General features: G+C 39.5%; 2 protein-coding genes across 2 annotated transcripts; one reads left to right on the top strand and one right to left on the bottom strand.

The window, feature by feature from the left end:
• Positions 1–489: 489 nt before the first annotated feature.
• Positions 490–4,404, bottom strand: LOC139343231 (transmembrane emp24 domain-containing protein 1-like). The gene is made up of 6 exons (XM_070980733.1): positions 4,393–4,404; positions 3,016–3,023; positions 2,724–2,934; positions 1,355–1,452; positions 812–998; positions 490–708 (listed from the first exon to the last, which is right to left on the bottom strand). The coding sequence occupies exons 1-6, from the start codon at positions 4,402–4,404 to the stop codon at positions 490–492; spliced, it is 735 nt and encodes a 244-aa protein (XP_070836834.1).
• A 2,479-nt stretch (positions 4,405–6,883) lies between these two features.
• tnfsf14 (TNF superfamily member 14) lies at positions 6,884–9,607 on the top strand. Its single transcript, XM_070981803.1, has 4 exons — positions 6,884–7,113; positions 8,392–8,425; positions 8,510–8,584; positions 8,793–9,607. The coding sequence occupies exons 1-4, from the start codon at positions 6,919–6,921 to the stop codon at positions 9,179–9,181; spliced, it is 693 nt and encodes a 230-aa protein (XP_070837904.1). The 5' UTR covers positions 6,884–6,918; the 3' UTR covers positions 9,182–9,607.
• The last annotated feature ends 7,115 nt before the right edge of the window (positions 9,608–16,722 follow it).

Consider the following 16,722-nt stretch of genomic DNA (forward strand, 5'->3'; position numbering starts at 1 on the left):
ATGTTTTTTTACAGTACATTCTCAGGAGGTGAGGTTTCTGATACTTTCTTGGTTTGTGTTGGCTATTGGTTTGATAAAACATAGCTTAGGGTTAGAAATGTTGATGGGAAATATATCTGAAATTCAATAAAACAACATTCCAGTGAGAACAGTTGTGGCTTCTACCTTCCCCAATGACATTATTAAAAAATATCAGAATTTCATGCATGTGTGTATTCATGAATACTTTATACACTATGTGTGTGTGGTTGGTACAGTACTGTAAATGTGATTTCCAGGTGTTATGTGGAGTTCACATTTTCACAAAATATCAAAGTCAGCACTTTTTGGCTGCAGTAAAAAAGTTCCCAGTGCAGTCTTTGCCAAAAGTGTGAAGTACCCCTTTAAAATCAGCTCACAAGGCACATGTCGGTTAAGGGTTTTGGGTCAAGCATACAGGTCGGTGCTGCACTCTCTGGGCTGGAGTTTCATGGAGCAGTTTGGTTGTGGCTACGAGCGGGTCCACTTGGTGTCGTCAAACAGCCGTCGCAGGGTGTAGATTTGAGTGACGGCGACGGTGAGCATGACAAGCAGGTTGAGGCAGGACCAGAAGGACACCCTCCACAGGTTGTCCTCCAGAAGGTAGCGGTCCCTCGCCTCATATGCCCGCAGCACAGTCTGGACCTGGCGGCTCCTCTCCAGATGCCTGTACACAGAGTCCATCGTCGCCTGCAGAGGAAGAAGAGAAGGGCAGTCAGTGCTGGGATGTGTACACATCAAAAAGAAATGACATCAGATAATTGAAGTGCTGTCTTCGTTGTTCCTCTCTCACCCTGATGTCCTGCAGTTTGTACTCCACCATGCTCTCTGTCACAGCCACGTCTGCCCAGTCATCTTGGCCTCCACCTGCGCCGCTCTGACCATTAATGATCACCTCAAAGAACACCATCTTCTCTGACAGTTTACTGAAGCTGTTGTCGAAACAGAACCTGTAGTCTCCACCCTCTGTGGCATCCACCCTGCAGGAAAAACAAGATATCAATTTTTGGAAAGAGGTGGTATTTGCTTTCATTTGTATCATGGTTGAAACTGCTCACTAGAATGACACAGCAAAATAATAGTGTGATCACTTGTTTTTGCTGCACTGCAATAATACAGGACAGAGTAGCTCTTTAGAGAAGGAGGGTAGGAGCTGATTTGAAATAAAGACTTTTTTTTTTGGCAGGTTTTCATGTGTTTTGGGGAATTAACTCCTGACTCCTGCCCTGAAACTTGCTTATGGTTAATCGATTTCGATACAGATAAGAAGTACTACAGCAACTGAGCATCACATGAAACAGAAGGTGGTTGTTGGAGAGCATCGAGGTGACCTCACATGTGAATGCCATCAGATTTCCTAAAGTCAGAGACCAGCCTGTACCCACTGGGTGAGATGAGGGTGAAGCCGACATCCAGACCCGACCCAGCCAGCACCTGTAAAAGAAACAAATGGATTGGGGTTAGTTATGCAACCTACAAGTCATTGTTACCCAGAACTCAGTCACATTTCCACTGTTATCTTCACTGTTTCACTCTGCAGCTCACAGCTCAAGCTTTAATTGGACTATCTGGGCAATGGCTGTCTGAAATTCAAATTAAACCCTGATAGTGCGCTGAGCAACAGCCGAGTTCACATTATATTCCATAGCGTTAATAATTGGACAGTTTGGCTATCTGTGTAGGGAAATTCTCTATTTCACCACCCACTAATGTCCCATCTCTCTAGCTCATTGTCAGACACACTTCAACAGTGCTGAGAGGGATTCAGTGACTTTCTCAAGGTGTTGGGTTTTTTTTTTTTTTTAACACATCAGCCTGAGAGGTTTGATTAAAGAATTTTTCATTCTTTGAAAAACACACAAATGACTCACAGTCTGTTAATGTGTACATGATCTTTGGCTGCAATTATCTCCAAGCGTTGAGTCAGTCAGTGAAGCAGCCTTCAACCTTAAAGGTCACTAGGTGTAGTTGTGACTGCCTGTTAAGTGAATATTTAAGACAATACAGGCCTCTGGGACTATTGTGTGCCAACAGCTCCAGTGACAAAAACGCCATGATCAGAAAGCACAGTTCGTTGCAGGCAGGCAGCCAAGACTGTGACTTTACACTCGACTGCAGCTGCAGGAGGGTGCAGCAGTAGCATGAAAACTGTGGTGTGATGGAACGAGGTGAAGCAATGCAAAGGTCACGGCCATAAAATCATAATGTCAATAAGAGATAGAGAGAGAATAAGAGACTTGAGAACAATGTGCTTTTGAATTTGAAGCTTGCTCTGTTTAGTGCTATGTTTGAAAACCCTGGTGAAAATATGTATTTTGTGTTTGTCATTAATTTGAAATCAATCATGCTAGCTATATATTTTAGTATAAGTATTTGCAATGTCATCATCATGTAAAGGCATGTTCGTGCTGGTACAGGATGCATGTTAAGTCTTTTTCCAATGTGTTTTAAGAGGCTATTACTAGGGGTATTTTTCTGAGTTTTTCACCCTCTTTGCCCTGTCTCAGGTGTCTTTAGTGCTTTTAGTGGTTTTGTTATCTCTCTGCATGCAAGACCAAAGTCCAAAGCCTGTTCACTTGTTTTTCAGCTAGACGTTAAGACAAACTTTAATAAAGCTATTCAAAGCAAACACAAGATTACACTGTCACTGTACCAGTCCAGCACAGACAGACACAAGAGAAAGGTAGAGAGGAAATTAAATTTACCTGATATTCAACTTCCATGCTGTCGCTCTTTGCAGTGGTTTGGTGAAAACACTCTGTGCTGCCAGCAGGTAATAGAAATGTAAATTCTATGTTTTGGTTTGACCCCCAACCCAAAGTCAAGCCTACAGTCAGAATTAAACATGCCAGCAAACACAGCTCTACAGACACTTTCATCATCCTCTGCTCACAGTGTATAGTCCATGTAGTCCACCTTCACTGACTTGGAGCAACTTTCTCATACATGCACAATAAAGCAATTCCACTATATATCTGTAGTTGCTTGCTCTCGTACTCTGATGACTGGACAAAAAAAGCCGGACAGTTAAAGGTTCCTTGATCAAAGCTGAACAAGTGGAGCCACCGTCTGTGTCGACCAATAGTGCTCTGCGGTCTGGACTGCAGCCACATGTGAACCTGTGACAAGGTGCACTATGCTTATCATGTAGTACCTGATCAAGCCTAATGATACCTGGAGTTTGAAGCCCTGTACAGATACTGAGGCTAAATTTAGATTAAAAAGAAAATTATCCCCTTTTAGACAGATTTTTACTTTTAATTTTTCTACAAAATTAATTCCGACTAACAAAGTCTGTACTTGTCATGTCCTCTTCGATTCTGTAGGGGGAGCTATGGGTTAAAAGCAGAAAAAAGCAGGCTGTACAGCCTTGATATCATGGATGTGTCAAGAAGAACCTGAGATGGGTAAGTGGGACATAAATAGGGTAAAGTAGGGTATAATACGGATGCTTAACTGATGCATAAATAATCCATGATATGTGATCATTTAATGCATGAATTAATGTAAACTTGATCATTGATTCCTGTTGTTTATTTAGAAATGATGAAGTCATTATGAGATGCTATGATTAGACTGTATGTGTTAGAACCACATTATGATATTGTACAGGTGCAGATTAGATACAGATCATACAAATTTCATATAAGTAGGTTTCACTCAAAGTCAAATTAGTGCAAAATGTAAGCATGAACAGGTAAAAATGAACATTTTTGAGTCTAAAATTGAAATGGTTGACAGAGATGATTCTCAAAAAGGGCATAATGGATCAGAAATTGTCCAGGTATTAACCCAATGAAACAATCTCGCTGCTGATAAAGCCGCTGCAAATTTGATGAGGCTTAAACAGACTTATTAGGATCGAGGAGATGGATGCTTCGGAAGTACAACTCTGGCAAAGAGGCTGGAGGTTGTATCAACCTGCTTGGTTGGAAAATATTAAAATAAATTAATAAGAAGGAGACAAGGATTTCAAGATGTAGGAAAGGCATTAAATATTTTCCACAATCAAAAGAAACAACCAGATGCAGCTTCTGTCTCACTTGATGTGCAGGAGGCCTTTGATAGGGTCGGGGCGCCCTATCTTTTCCATGTAACCTCTTAATTTAATGTTGGAATCGTTGCTTCTAATTGAATTATGTTATTGCATTAGAAGTTCTGACCAACTTCCTAGTTTCTGAACCATATAAGACCATATGGGCGTGCCCCAAGGATCATCTCTGTCTCCATGTTACTTTGTTGTATTTTGTTTTACTTAGATATTTCAATACCAACTTTAAAAACTTAACAAATGTGTATGCTATTGACTGAAAAAGACAGAGAAATCCCAACTCCCACACCCTATGTTTTCAGCCTTCAGAGAATTTTACTTACCTGGGTATCCATGTTGCCAGTTAGACAAAATAGTAGTAACTGAATCAGTGTTAAAATCTATATGAAGATGAATGTCTTTACCATTCACTCTAATCGTCAGGTTAAATGTATTGAAAATGAATATACTGTGTATATGTTTATATCTTCTTCAGAGTATTTCTTCAGTAACAGCACAGGGACTGTAAGAGAATAAAAATATGTAGCATTTTTAGCACAACGTAAGTCACTGGAGAGGCCCACATCTTCATCTTTGGAAAAAAAACGTGTCACTGGCTTACATCTGGAACCTCAGAGTCTACACTGGAAGCTGGGAAGTTGGATCGAAAGAAGGAAATGTTAACTCTGTGTGTGTGTGTGACTTGGTATTTATCACGTTGTGGGGACAAAAATCTGTTTACACAGTCACATTGTGGGGACTCACATGCCTTATGGGGACAAAATGCAGGTCCCCTTAATGTAAATCATTAAATTTTAGGGTGAAGACTGAGGATAGGGTTACGGGTTAGGTAAGTTAGTTAGGTCAGGTATAGGGTTAGGAATAGCCAAATAGTGGTTATGGTTAGGGTGATAGAAGACTGGGGTTAAGGTTAGGGTCAGGTTTAGGGTTAGGCAAGCAGTGGTTATGGTTATGGTTATGGTTAGGGTAAGTTTCCCAAAAATGAATGTAAGTCTATGTAACACGTGTGTGTGTGTGTGTGTGTGTGTGTGAGTGTGTGTGTGTGTGTGTGTGTGTGTGTGTGTGTGTGTGTGTGTGTGCAGTCATGTATTACTAATGTTGTGGTGTCACATTGTGGGGACTGGCCGACCACACTGGGACAAAATGCAAATCTCCACAATGTAAGTCTTTAGATTTTAGGGTGAACACTTAGGTTACGGTTAGACTAAGGTTAAGTTTAAGTTAAGGTTAGCATAAAGTGAGGTTTAAGTTAAGTTTAGGGTGAGTTTATGGTTAGGGTAAGTCTCCAAGAAATGAATGTAAGTGTATCTCATGTCCCCATAAGTGACTCTGTGTGTGTGTGTGTGTGTGTGTGTGTGTGTGTGTGTGTGTGTGTGTGTGTGTGTGTGTGTGTGTGTGTGCACACATTCATTTGCGTGTGTGGGGACACACACAAATAATTAATAGTAATGGCTGCTGCAGTTCAACCGACAAATATTGATATCCAGGTTAAACGTCATTATGAGATGCTGTGATTAGATTGTATGTGTTAGAACCACATTATCATATTGTACAGGTGCAGATTAGTTACAGATCATGCAGATTTCATATAAGTAGGTTTCACTCTGAGTCAAAGTACAAAATGTAAGCATGAACAGGTAAAAAAGAACATTTTGAGACAGAGGTGATTCTCAAAAAGGTCAAAAAGTTAAGGTTAAAAATATGGCACACTGTATACAACTGGAAAAAATGAATAATAATAGTAAACCCATCACCTCACTCCTCTTTCTTCAATGTGGGTAGGAGAACCTACGGCCCGAAACTCACGGAAAAAATGCAAAAAGTGTCTCTGGAGCCAGAGTTTGGTGTTTGGTTTGTCAGTTGTGGGCTACTGTAGCCCACATGGCAGCGCAACATGGCAGACTCAGTAGAAGAGGATTCTAGGGTAACAAAAACATGACAATCCTTATTTTCAAATGATTATACAGTAATGAAAACATAAAGATGAATATTATGTTTCATCGTTGGATTGTATTAGGATGTAAATGTAATGGTATGCCTTACAAGACATAACATAACCTATTCAGGGGTAAAACAGCTCTGTCATTTATTTTAATGTCATGCTTATCATTCAGTTTATTTGGCCTTGTGTCCTCCTGTTTCTTCTCTGCTCCCACAATATTATAATACGTCATATAAATCTAGAAGTAGGACCTTTTCATGTCAACTAAAGGGATGCTTCTTATCTAATAGAGGAGTCCATGTGAGAAACAGTATGAACAAAGGCCATACAACAAATCAAAGCATCACTTTTATGGATAACAGATGATAACTGGTTGAGATTTGGACGCTCAATTTGGGTCAATAGTTGCTGCTGTCACACTATAAGACAAGCCACAGAGACAGTGTATGCAAGAGAGGAAGTGTGAATGGAGATATTTCAACATTGCTATAACAGTGAAGTGGGAGGGTGTGAGGGGGAGATAAAAATGCACTGTACTTGGTCTCTGGCTCAGTGATGTCGCCTTCTACCTTTAGGCTTCGAAACTGATCGACTGTCAGGCTCTGCAGCTGCGCTGAAAACATTCACGTGAACAGCGCTTTCATTCTGATGTTTGCAGTTACTGAACGCAGACAGGTGCATCTCTGAAAGCCTTGTAATATGCTTTGTGACACGTGTTAACAGTTCTTTGACTGACTACTCGTGAGCCATCCGCACTTCAACCAACCACGAGTGAGCCCACCCATTCTGCACATCTCACACGTCTCTGTCACTTGTCTCCGTGCCACTGAGGCAATAACCTCTGACAACTTCTGGTGGATAGTTCCACACTGAATCTTTTTTCACTTACAGACAGAACACTGTAGGTATGGCCGAGGGTGGATATCCCTCTGTGTATGTGGTGGACAGCTGTGCACCTTGCCCTCAAGTGCCACCCAGGGTGAGCAAGGGGCAACGACGTGCCACAGCAGCTCAGACCCTGCTCTTCCTGCTGGTGAGCGTGGCGTTGTGCGGCATGGCCATTGAAGCCTGCTTCATCTACCGTCTCTACCAACGTGGATCTGTGAGTATCAACCCCATCTCTGAGTCTGCACCTACCTACAATACCTTTCACAATTTCTTGTCAAGTGAGAGTCACTGCACTTCTTTTTTGTTTCCTTAAATTTCCCTTTGAACCACTTAGAATCTCACTTTCGTCATGCGAGCTCGCTCAACTTTTACACTTTTCCTCTCTCACTTTCAGGTTACTCTTTCTTGTTTTCTGTCAATCTCAACCCAAAGTTCTCATGTTGTGTTTCTGTCCATAAGTACAGTTAATTTTCCTTTAAACACTGGTTGTTAGTATTCATAATGGGGTTTATTCTGGTTTTCTCAGCAGCATCCTGATTTTCTTTAAACAAATGAGTCATACATATCTATACTTTAATATTTTTATGCGCAAGTGTTTGTACTATGGAGGTACATCATGAAAACAGCATGCTTCATGAGCTGATTTTGAGAAAGTGACATAAGAACTATAAAATTTCAACATTGTGAGTTTTATTAAATAATTATACCATACAATGAAGAACCATGAGGTGTTACCATTGTCTACCTTTTTAATATATGCATATGCAGTGAAGCCAAGGCATCAGACGCTCACGGCAGAAACAAGACAAACATTTACTCCAATCAGCCAAAGGATTTTTTTTCTCTCCAAAAACTGCTGACAGTGAAATTATTTCACTTTTATGGGGAAGAGAGTGGAGTAGAGATGGAGAAGTACATTAAAGTCCGGCCCATTTACAGGGAACTGTATTGACGTTCCCGGGGGCCATGCAGAGTTGGTGTTCCATGATGGTGGATGGTCACTTTTTCTTCTGCATCACTGTGACTCAGTTTCCTGTCAGCGTCTGATGCTCTGTGTGAGGGCAGCAGTCACGGGTTTTTGGGGTGGGGGGTGGGGGGGCATGGCTTCTTGTTATGAAACTGTACAAACAAGAGTATAGACAAAACAAGGGACAGTGTAGAAAAGGAAGTGGTCTATTTCCTGTAGCATGATTGTGACCTACCTTTTGATCATTACCAGTAAGCCTTACTTGTTCTGCAGAGAGATAACATCATGGAAACGAAGGAACAAACAAAAAAAGGGTCCTTAAGCACAATTCTGATTTTCTTATGTTGAGAATTTTGTAAAGATTTGCTTACACGTAACAAGATTAAGAGTAATTTTTTACATCTTATTTTCACAACTTGGTCGCACATCCACCAATGGTGACTGCATCTGTTGCACATGTGCATGTGCACTCAACACAAATATACAAATACAACTGAAAGGTAAATCATTTTATTTCCATTGCAGGACACCTCAGCATCATTCTCTAAGATCATTGCAGGTATGTCAGCACTTTTTACTCCACTCATGAATATCTTCAATTACTTAATCCACATCAGAGACTTTATATCTGGTCCTCACACAGGTAAAGATATCACTCCTCCTACTACCAGGCCCAGTGTCGTCATTCACCCTTCCAAACCAGTTGCACATCTGACAGGTGAGACTAGTGTTGATGTCCCTTAATTACCAAGGCAGAACATAAATTGCATACATAGCCATGTCTATTGCTAATAAAAGTGTGTGGTGGGTAATCGTGGTTTGAGCAAAATGCTTCTTTGTAGTATATTCCTCTTTTTAAACCCTGTGTTAAAATAAAATAAATTACAACTAAGATAATCGGACTTCACATTATCGCTCTTTTTCAGATGGACAAAATGTCGTTCATGAAAAACACATCATGGCGTGGAGCATGGATGCAGACCCTCTCCTCTATGAGATGGACTACAAAAATGGAAGTCTTTTAGTCCAGAAGGAAGGTTTTTACTATGTCTATTCCAAGGTTTCCTTCTTGGACACCGAAATATTTTACCACTCTATTGAACTGAAAACTAAACTGTATGTTGGGAAAAGTATTCCCCTTCTGATGTCCAGAGAATACCCCGAAAAAATATCAAGCAAAATGCGATCCAACAGCTATCTGGGTGGAGTGTTTCACCTCCACAGAGATGATGCCCTTTTTGTGAAAGTGAGCAATAGCTCAAAAGTTAGGCGATACAGATCCTTTGAGAATATTTTTGGTGCATATATGATATAAATATCACATTGATGTTTCAGTGTGAAACTGAAAGATTCGGGAAAGCGTCAATTAAAGTGGAAGCAAAATGTTAGAGAATCTTTTCGGGGATTTATGACTCTCTTTGTACAGCAAAAGGTCAGGACTGTGGTGACAAAACTCCTTTTCGCATCAGGGACTTTTTATATTCTTACATGCACTTACTTTCAACTTAATCTTCTGAATGTTACAAAATGTTTCGTCACAACCTTAAAAAAACAGATTTTAAACATATATGTCATGTTAATGCTAAAATTAAAAGCATACATATTTTTTTTTATTCTTGCTGTGACACATACTGCATGCACACTATTTATTTGTTCCTCCCATGGCAGAATGAATGATAGCACTGCTTTACTTCTACTGTATTTATGCAATGTAAATAAACAATGAAATCAAGAAATATTGATTTAAAAGTCTTGCGTGTCGTTTTTCTCTGGCCTTTCCCACAGACCGTCTTGCAGCTGAAGTGAGCTGCTGTGTTCACTTCCTGGTGACGCTGCTCTGGAGCCTTTGCAGAGTGGTCTCAGTAGCAGTGTTTCACCCACTCACTCCAACCACATGACACAAAGTGTTGACGGGTTTTTTTAATACCACAGTGGCCCAGTACTTTTGAGTTGACATGACAACCACCTTTAACTACAGTCTATTTTTGCTGTAATACTAGTTTTACAGTACAGCTGTGTAACTTGTATGACAATTTGTGTATTCTACGTGTTCAAATCAGCAGACTTATTTTCTGTATGTAATGCTACACATGATCATCTATATTTCGCCACCATGGTGACAAGTATGCGTGTGCAAACCGAAATTCAGCCTCATCACGTTATGAAGCCTTTTTTTATTCCTCCTTTGTATCTCTCATGCAGTCACTCTTGCACTTTCCCTTCAGCACTGTCTGTTCGAAGAAGCCGCTCATGAAAACACCCACAGAGTTGTATATTAGTAAACTAAGGAGGAAGTGGTAGTGGGGGCCGCTGAGAGGGAGGGGGTGTCAGCAGATTGCCTGACTCACTTTCCAACCCCAGATCTGGAGAGCAAGACTGTACTGTAGCAGGACCGTGTGTGCATGTGTGTGAGTGAAGGTGGGTGTGTAGGTTAAGTGAAACTCAAATTCATTTTCCCTCAAGAATGCTTTCATGAGTTTTGTTCGAATCGGTTAAACACCCTGAACTGAAACTAATTACACTTCAGAATTTGACTATATATAGTCTCAATGCTTAAGTAAACATATTATCCGTCAAGTCATCGGTGGCCATGGCTCAGGCGATTATACAGTCTCCTTGTAATTTCATGAATGCATCTCAACACGTGTGAGTCACTATCTTCCAGCGCTGGCTGACCTGTGAGGTGTGAGAGACAATAGTAGCGAGGGAGGGGGGAGCTGTAACATCTGTGTGGTTGGGACTCATGATGCTGGTTTTTCTCTCACAATTTTACTTTTTGTCTAGACATGACTTTTACAGAGAATCTGTGGGATGAGAGTACTCTATCGCTGGCTGCAATCGCAAATTAATTGTTCACACTTATATGAAAACAACATATTCTATGGCAAAAGCTGGGCTGTGTCGTCAGATATCGATGTGTCAAGATACTGTCAGCAATGTCGGCATGAAGAACAACGAAGACACATTTGATGCCCGGAGCGACATTTTGGTGGTCGCTGTATACTGCACATAGTCCACAGCTAAATGCTGTCCCCTTGTGTTGGACCTTAAATGAGGTAGAGTAGTAGGGGAGTGTTGACATGAATTATCTGTGAACAGGGTCATGGTTGGTGCTGAGTTTCATGAAGATATCCAGGAAATTCATATCTTAAGCTTGCACATATTTGATAGTGATTTTTAATCAGGGTATAAGTCCAGTGGCTGCAGTTCTACAGTTGTTCTTTAGCAAAAATCATGTCACATATCTTGAATTCTGGGAACTCATTCATTATACTGTGTTGATTACTAACTGGCACATACTGGCAGTCTCATAAATAACAGCAGAGTGTGTTATTCAAAGAGTGAACGTTAAAAACATGTCTCAGTGACATTTGGGTGGAAACAATGAAAAGAGGTGATGAGGGTTTTCACAGAAGCTGTCACATTTCTTAATGTGGATACCCATCTCTGCCTTGACATTAGGCAGCGGAAAGCAAGGGAGGGAACAAGCCAAACCATGCAGATGCTTTTAATGCATGAGACAGAGTGGGTGTTGTCTGCATTTGGATTAAACATCTTGGACCTTTCCTCAGTGTAATCGAAAGCTGCGGTGGCAGCAGCTAATACAGTGAGTGGTGATTGATATGGCAGTCTGTGGCTGAGGTTTGGAAATAAAAACTTTCAGATGAAACCTCAGTAACTTGGAAAATATGTGTCTTGCCCTTAATGACTAATCATGTTCCAGTGGCCTTTTGGGTGTTGTATCTCCATTGTGATTTAGGTCAGTAGATATGATGTTGGATGGTTGTGAGAGGTGCAGAATTTTTAACTTGTTTTGCCAGAGTCTGTAAGAGGGAATATTCTTCAAAAGCATATGGTAGGGAGGGCCCCTCTGCATCTTTCCATTAGTGACTCATTATCCACGGGGTCTCACTTTTAACTTATGAACTCTCACTTTCACTTCAGGGTCTCAAAAATGACTCACAGTGCTAATTCATCGTTATTTCATCTGCTCTGTTTAGCTCCATATGGTGCTTGAATCGTGCTGAGTTGGTTTAATTACACAGCAGACATTACCTGTGGGGTATCGCAAGGCTCAATTTTGGCCCCATCCTCTTTTCCCCTTACATGCTTATACTAGATCTTGTTGATCTAGAAGTTGTAAGCAGACTTAGCATCAACTATGCTGATGACACACAATTTTATCTACACCCAAGAAGAAATGATCCCAACTGATTTAATACTCTCAGAAACTGTCTCAAAGACATTAAATGTCAGATGTTATGAAACTATCTTCAGTTAAATGAAATCAAAGCTGAAAAAGTCCTGTTTGAGATCATTTACATCCAAAAATGATGTCACAGAAATTTAGGAGTGATTTTTGACACCTGACCTGACTTTTGAGGACAGTAAAGAGAGTTTCCCTCAACTCAGAAATGTGTCAAAGATCAAGATGTTTATTTCTCGCACTGATTTAGAGATGGTAATACATTAGATGCTTTTATTTCATCTTGTCTAGACTATTGCCACTCTCTCTATATCTGCCTCAGTCAAAAGTCAATCTCATGTCTTGCTCAAAATGCTGCAGCTACAATGTTAAGTGACACTAAACATGGAGACCATATCACCCCAGTCTTAGATATAGAATTGATACATAGAATTGATTTTAAGATTTACTAATTACTTTTAAAACATAGAAAGGCCTAGCTCCTGCGATACTGCTGACCTTTTAACTCTCTGTGAGTCAAAAAGCAGCTTTAGATTCTCAGGCAAGGCCACTTTTGGTTGTTCCACAGGCCAGGCTCAAGACTAAAGGTGTCTGTACTTTGGAACAACCTGCCTGATGAAATTATGTTCAGTTTCATCCTCTTAGTCCCATCTGAAAGCACACTTTAGTATGAATCACTCCCCATGCACTGCTGTTGGGGAGTTTGGAATCACTGACGAGTCTTCTTTAAACCTCTGTTATAAATTTGGACACACACGTTAGTAAAGTTTTGACTGTTTCCTTATCTTATCTTTATTGATTTATTTTTAGCTGTGTCTGTTTACCTCAAATATTGCCTTTTATTCTTATTATATTTTATTGTTGTTTTAGGTTTTATTTAGTGCTGTCAAAAATATTGCGTTATTAACACATTAAAACAAAGCAATTTTAACAGTGTCATTTTTTTTTTTTATCACAAGATTAATGCTCTGGCCACTGCTAGTAACGTCTTGCCTGCTTGCTAGCTGTAAAAGAGTAGGCTTCCAATTTGTGTGGATGTCAAGCGTGAAACGCCGAAATGGATGCGAACAAGATTGCTGGCTTTCGACAGAGGCATATGGATACCGCAACTAAGAACAAGCTTACTGCAGCCATAGCCAAGTAATGTTCATTCATTCTGGAGAGAAATAAGACGTTGGGTTGATAAGTCTTTGGTGAATAAATAGCTTTATAGTCTGACTGCTTGTATGTTCAAAGGAAACTTAAGAAAGGAAAGTTTAAGCGATGGTTTAACTATATAGGCTATATAGGCACTATAGGCTGAGTCCTAGTTTACAATGATGTGCACTTCGTAACTTTATCTTGTATCTCCCTGTTTTGATCCCTTAGAAAGGGTTGTTGAAGGGGCTTTTTTGTAATCAAGTATTTATTTTTTTGTCATCTGTTTATTTACAGTGTCAAATTGTGTGAGATTTTACTAAAAATGTGAATGACTGCTCAAAGTGAGAATGGTAGTGTGAAATATAACACTATACGTTGTTGTTTTCAATAAAAAAAAACATTTGCACAAAGCAAGCCTATCCACTTTTCCATGTTGATAAGAGAATTAAAATGATTATTAATGTGACATTTAGAATAGATAAAAATGTGTGATTAATTTGCGAATAATCGCGAGTTAACTATGACATTCATGAGATTAATCGCGATATATAAATATTTTAATCGATTGACAGCCCTAGTTATTAATATTATTATTATTATTACTATTATTATATTGATTATGTACACACATCATCAGGCGTGTTCTTCGTTGCATTAAAAACAACTGAAAATCATCGACAAAACCATATATTTCTCTCAACATCTCTTAACACATGAAACTCTCCGCATAAACCACCTTGAGTTGTGATTTCACGTATCATAATGCGTAATCCAAGTAGTGAAGGAGATTTGGAGGTTGGTTCTGTCAAGTCATCTCACTTTTCATTTTTAATTTAGATCGTGGAAAAGGAATGCTCACGTGATTGTGAGTGATTCTTGTTTCAATTATTATAGATTGTGAAAAGATTTAATAATTGTACAATACAATGTGTAAAAAATGTTATATTTACATTTTTGTACTTTTTTCTTAAACACTTACAAAACCATATTGTCATTCTTGTACAATTCTAGCTACATAATATTGTAATAATCAATACAGAAAGTTGTAAATACATTCCAGTGACTGTATATATAAATATATATATGTATGCCACAAAATGACATTCATTGTCACACAGTGACATATATTTAATGGTATTTCACTGACCTGTCCATGGAATTTTGTTAAATACATTAGATACCTTTATACTTTATGTATTTTAGGCCCAAACAATAAATAAATGCAACATAAATATATAGTTCATACAGTTCAAAACCAGAAATTAATCAAGTAGCATAATAGGAGAGCTGTGCAAATAACACAGTTGTGCCAATAGATGTGGCACTTCAGAATAATACATTCAATGAGGAAATACAATCTAAACAATCCGGTGAGATTGGTTCATTGTGAAAACTAAAAACATGTGAATAATCCAACTTTTCATATTGTAGCCGTGTAGCATTACACATCTTAAGTTTGGAAAAAGTCTTTCTTAGGCACCACTGCAGAGAAAGAGACCTGTAGTGATGACATCAACCTTAGACCAATCCTCAGCTGCTATATAGTATATTTCCTTTACTGGCCAAAATAATTGAATCATGCAAATTCTGTTTCAGGGTGGATTTTTCTTTCAAGTAGACCAGAATGCAACAGAGAGAGGTTTTTACCCAGCCTGTGGGCAAAAGATAGTCTGTTCAATCCAGCCCTTTCATCCTTTCTCTGTGGCTCAGTCAACTTTAACTGCAGGAAGATAGTTAAGTGATTTGTTGATCTGGTGATCCAAAGGCAAAGACAGAGATCTGTTTGGTAACAAGAGAACAACAAGTACACTCTATCATCTATGCAACTGAGCAGGTTTGCTGCAGAGGGGTTTCCAGAGCTGGACAAGTGCACTGGAGCGTGCCAAAGATTTAAAAATTAGACATGTGATGTATCAGAGCTTCATCTAAGGCTTTTGCATGTAGATGATATCCAGATGGGTAAGATATTCAGCTTCATTAATTTCATTGTTTGGCACAGTGAACACCAGTTTCCCTCCACCAGACAGCACCAGTGCCTTTCCGAGGAGGCCTGTGCTGCATGTCTTTGTGTGAATCCCACCCTCCAGGAAGGTGCTGTTGTTCCACTTCAGAATGACCTGGCACTTCTGTCCCACTGTTTCATTACACGGACACTTAGATGGATTCAGTGTCACTTGAAGGCTTAGGAAGTAATATCCATCTTTCTTTATTTGCAGATCTTTTCCGTCTTCTGAGACCAGTTCGTTACTTGGATTCCTTGCCACCCATTTAAATTCACCATTGACTGTGGGTGACAGAGAAAGCTGCTATTAGAGTTTTGTTTCTTAGAACTGTGTTCTGAATAGTTTGTGCTGAGTGGTTTTTTTTCCCACTTTAGTTTTTATTATTGTTTTTATTTAACAAAAGAACAACACTGACACAAAAAAAAAACAATAATCCCGGAAAAAGTGTTAGCTGAGTGTTAATCTCATATGAAGCAAATATGCATCACCTAACAGTGTGCTGAAATTACGTTAGCAACATCCGTACTTCCAACAACTAGTGAGCGGTGACCTGACTCATTGTGTAAATATTTGTATGGTCTTTGTCACACATTCTGAGAAAGGAAATACTTAAAATAGGACAACTTTACCTGCAGTAGCCTTATAGGTGATCATTTGGCCTTTCCCCAAGAGAAGCCCATAGTCAGAGGGGGGAGGCTGAAAGAGGAAGAGATCAATTAATCTCAAAATATAGAAAACTCTAACATTGCATGGTTTCCACAGTGACGCACAGACCAGCTACACAGACGTTTGCTTTTTAAACATGGTGGAGAGATTAGCACCTCCATCTTAAAGTGAGAGTAGAATAAACCAATCACTATCTTCTGAAGGAAAATGAAGAGACAACGCATTAGTTTAGTGGCATTTCCCCGAATGTGGCAATGACGTCACTGTGCTTCCTCCAAGACGTGAGGTTAGACTGTCTGACATGAGTAACTCAGAAGAAAACTGCTCTGAAATAGATCTGCCTGGTCTATAGGTCTATGTCTGGAATATAGGGACTGCCAAACCTGGTTACAATAAATGGACATCTAATCAACAAGAACATGCGCGTTCAGAGAATATGTAACACAACACAGTGAGGTCAACAGGAGAAGCACAAACTCAGAAGCTGTAGTTATCTTACCGAAGGTGTACTGTTTGCTTTGGGTTGCATTGTGCGCTCTTGTGCTACAGGGCTACTGTTCTGAGACTGGAGAAAGAAACAGAAGCAAAAGATACGCTCATAATATATTTTACAAGAGGGATTTGAAGAACAAAAGAATAAAGGGTGTAGGTGTAGTAACGCCATTCAAGTTCTCTAAAAGGCATTGCTAAATTTGGAGTTAAATCAATATTTTGGATGGAACGCATTGTCCATCAAAAGCGTTCTCCTGTGAAAAATTTAAACAGTAAACACGTCATTAGCAGTCAACTACAATGTTATATTTATTTTTCCTACACATGATACCAGTGATGCTTCACTGC

This window comes from Chaetodon trifascialis, chromosome 15 (assembly GCF_039877785.1).
Source record: "Chaetodon trifascialis isolate fChaTrf1 chromosome 15, fChaTrf1.hap1, whole genome shotgun sequence".
Taxonomy (NCBI): Eukaryota; Metazoa; Chordata; class Actinopteri; order Chaetodontiformes; family Chaetodontidae; genus Chaetodon; species Chaetodon trifascialis.

What these genes read in the sequence shown, in the direction of transcription:
- LOC139343231 (XM_070980733.1), bottom strand. An exon ending in GCATGGAAGTTGAATATCAG is followed by an intron (nt 1,453 to 2,723) that starts GTAAATTTAATT and finishes TTTCTTTTACAG; the next exon opens with GTGCTGGCTGGGTCGGGTCT. An exon ending in AAATCTGATGGCATTCACAT is followed by an intron (nt 999 to 1,354) that starts GTGAGGTCACCT and finishes TTTTTCCTGCAG; the next exon opens with GGTGGATGCCACAGAGGGTG.
- tnfsf14 (XM_070981803.1), top strand. Translation starts at nt 6,919, where the DNA reads ATGGCCGAGGGTGGATATCCCTCTGTGTATGTGGTGGACAGCTGTGCA. An exon ending in GTCTCTACCAACGTGGATCT is followed by an intron (nt 7,114 to 8,391) that starts GTGAGTATCAAC and finishes TTTCCATTGCAG; the next exon opens with GACACCTCAGCATCATTCTC. An exon ending in ATTCTCTAAGATCATTGCAG is followed by an intron (nt 8,426 to 8,509) that starts GTATGTCAGCAC and finishes GTCCTCACACAG; the next exon opens with GTAAAGATATCACTCCTCCT.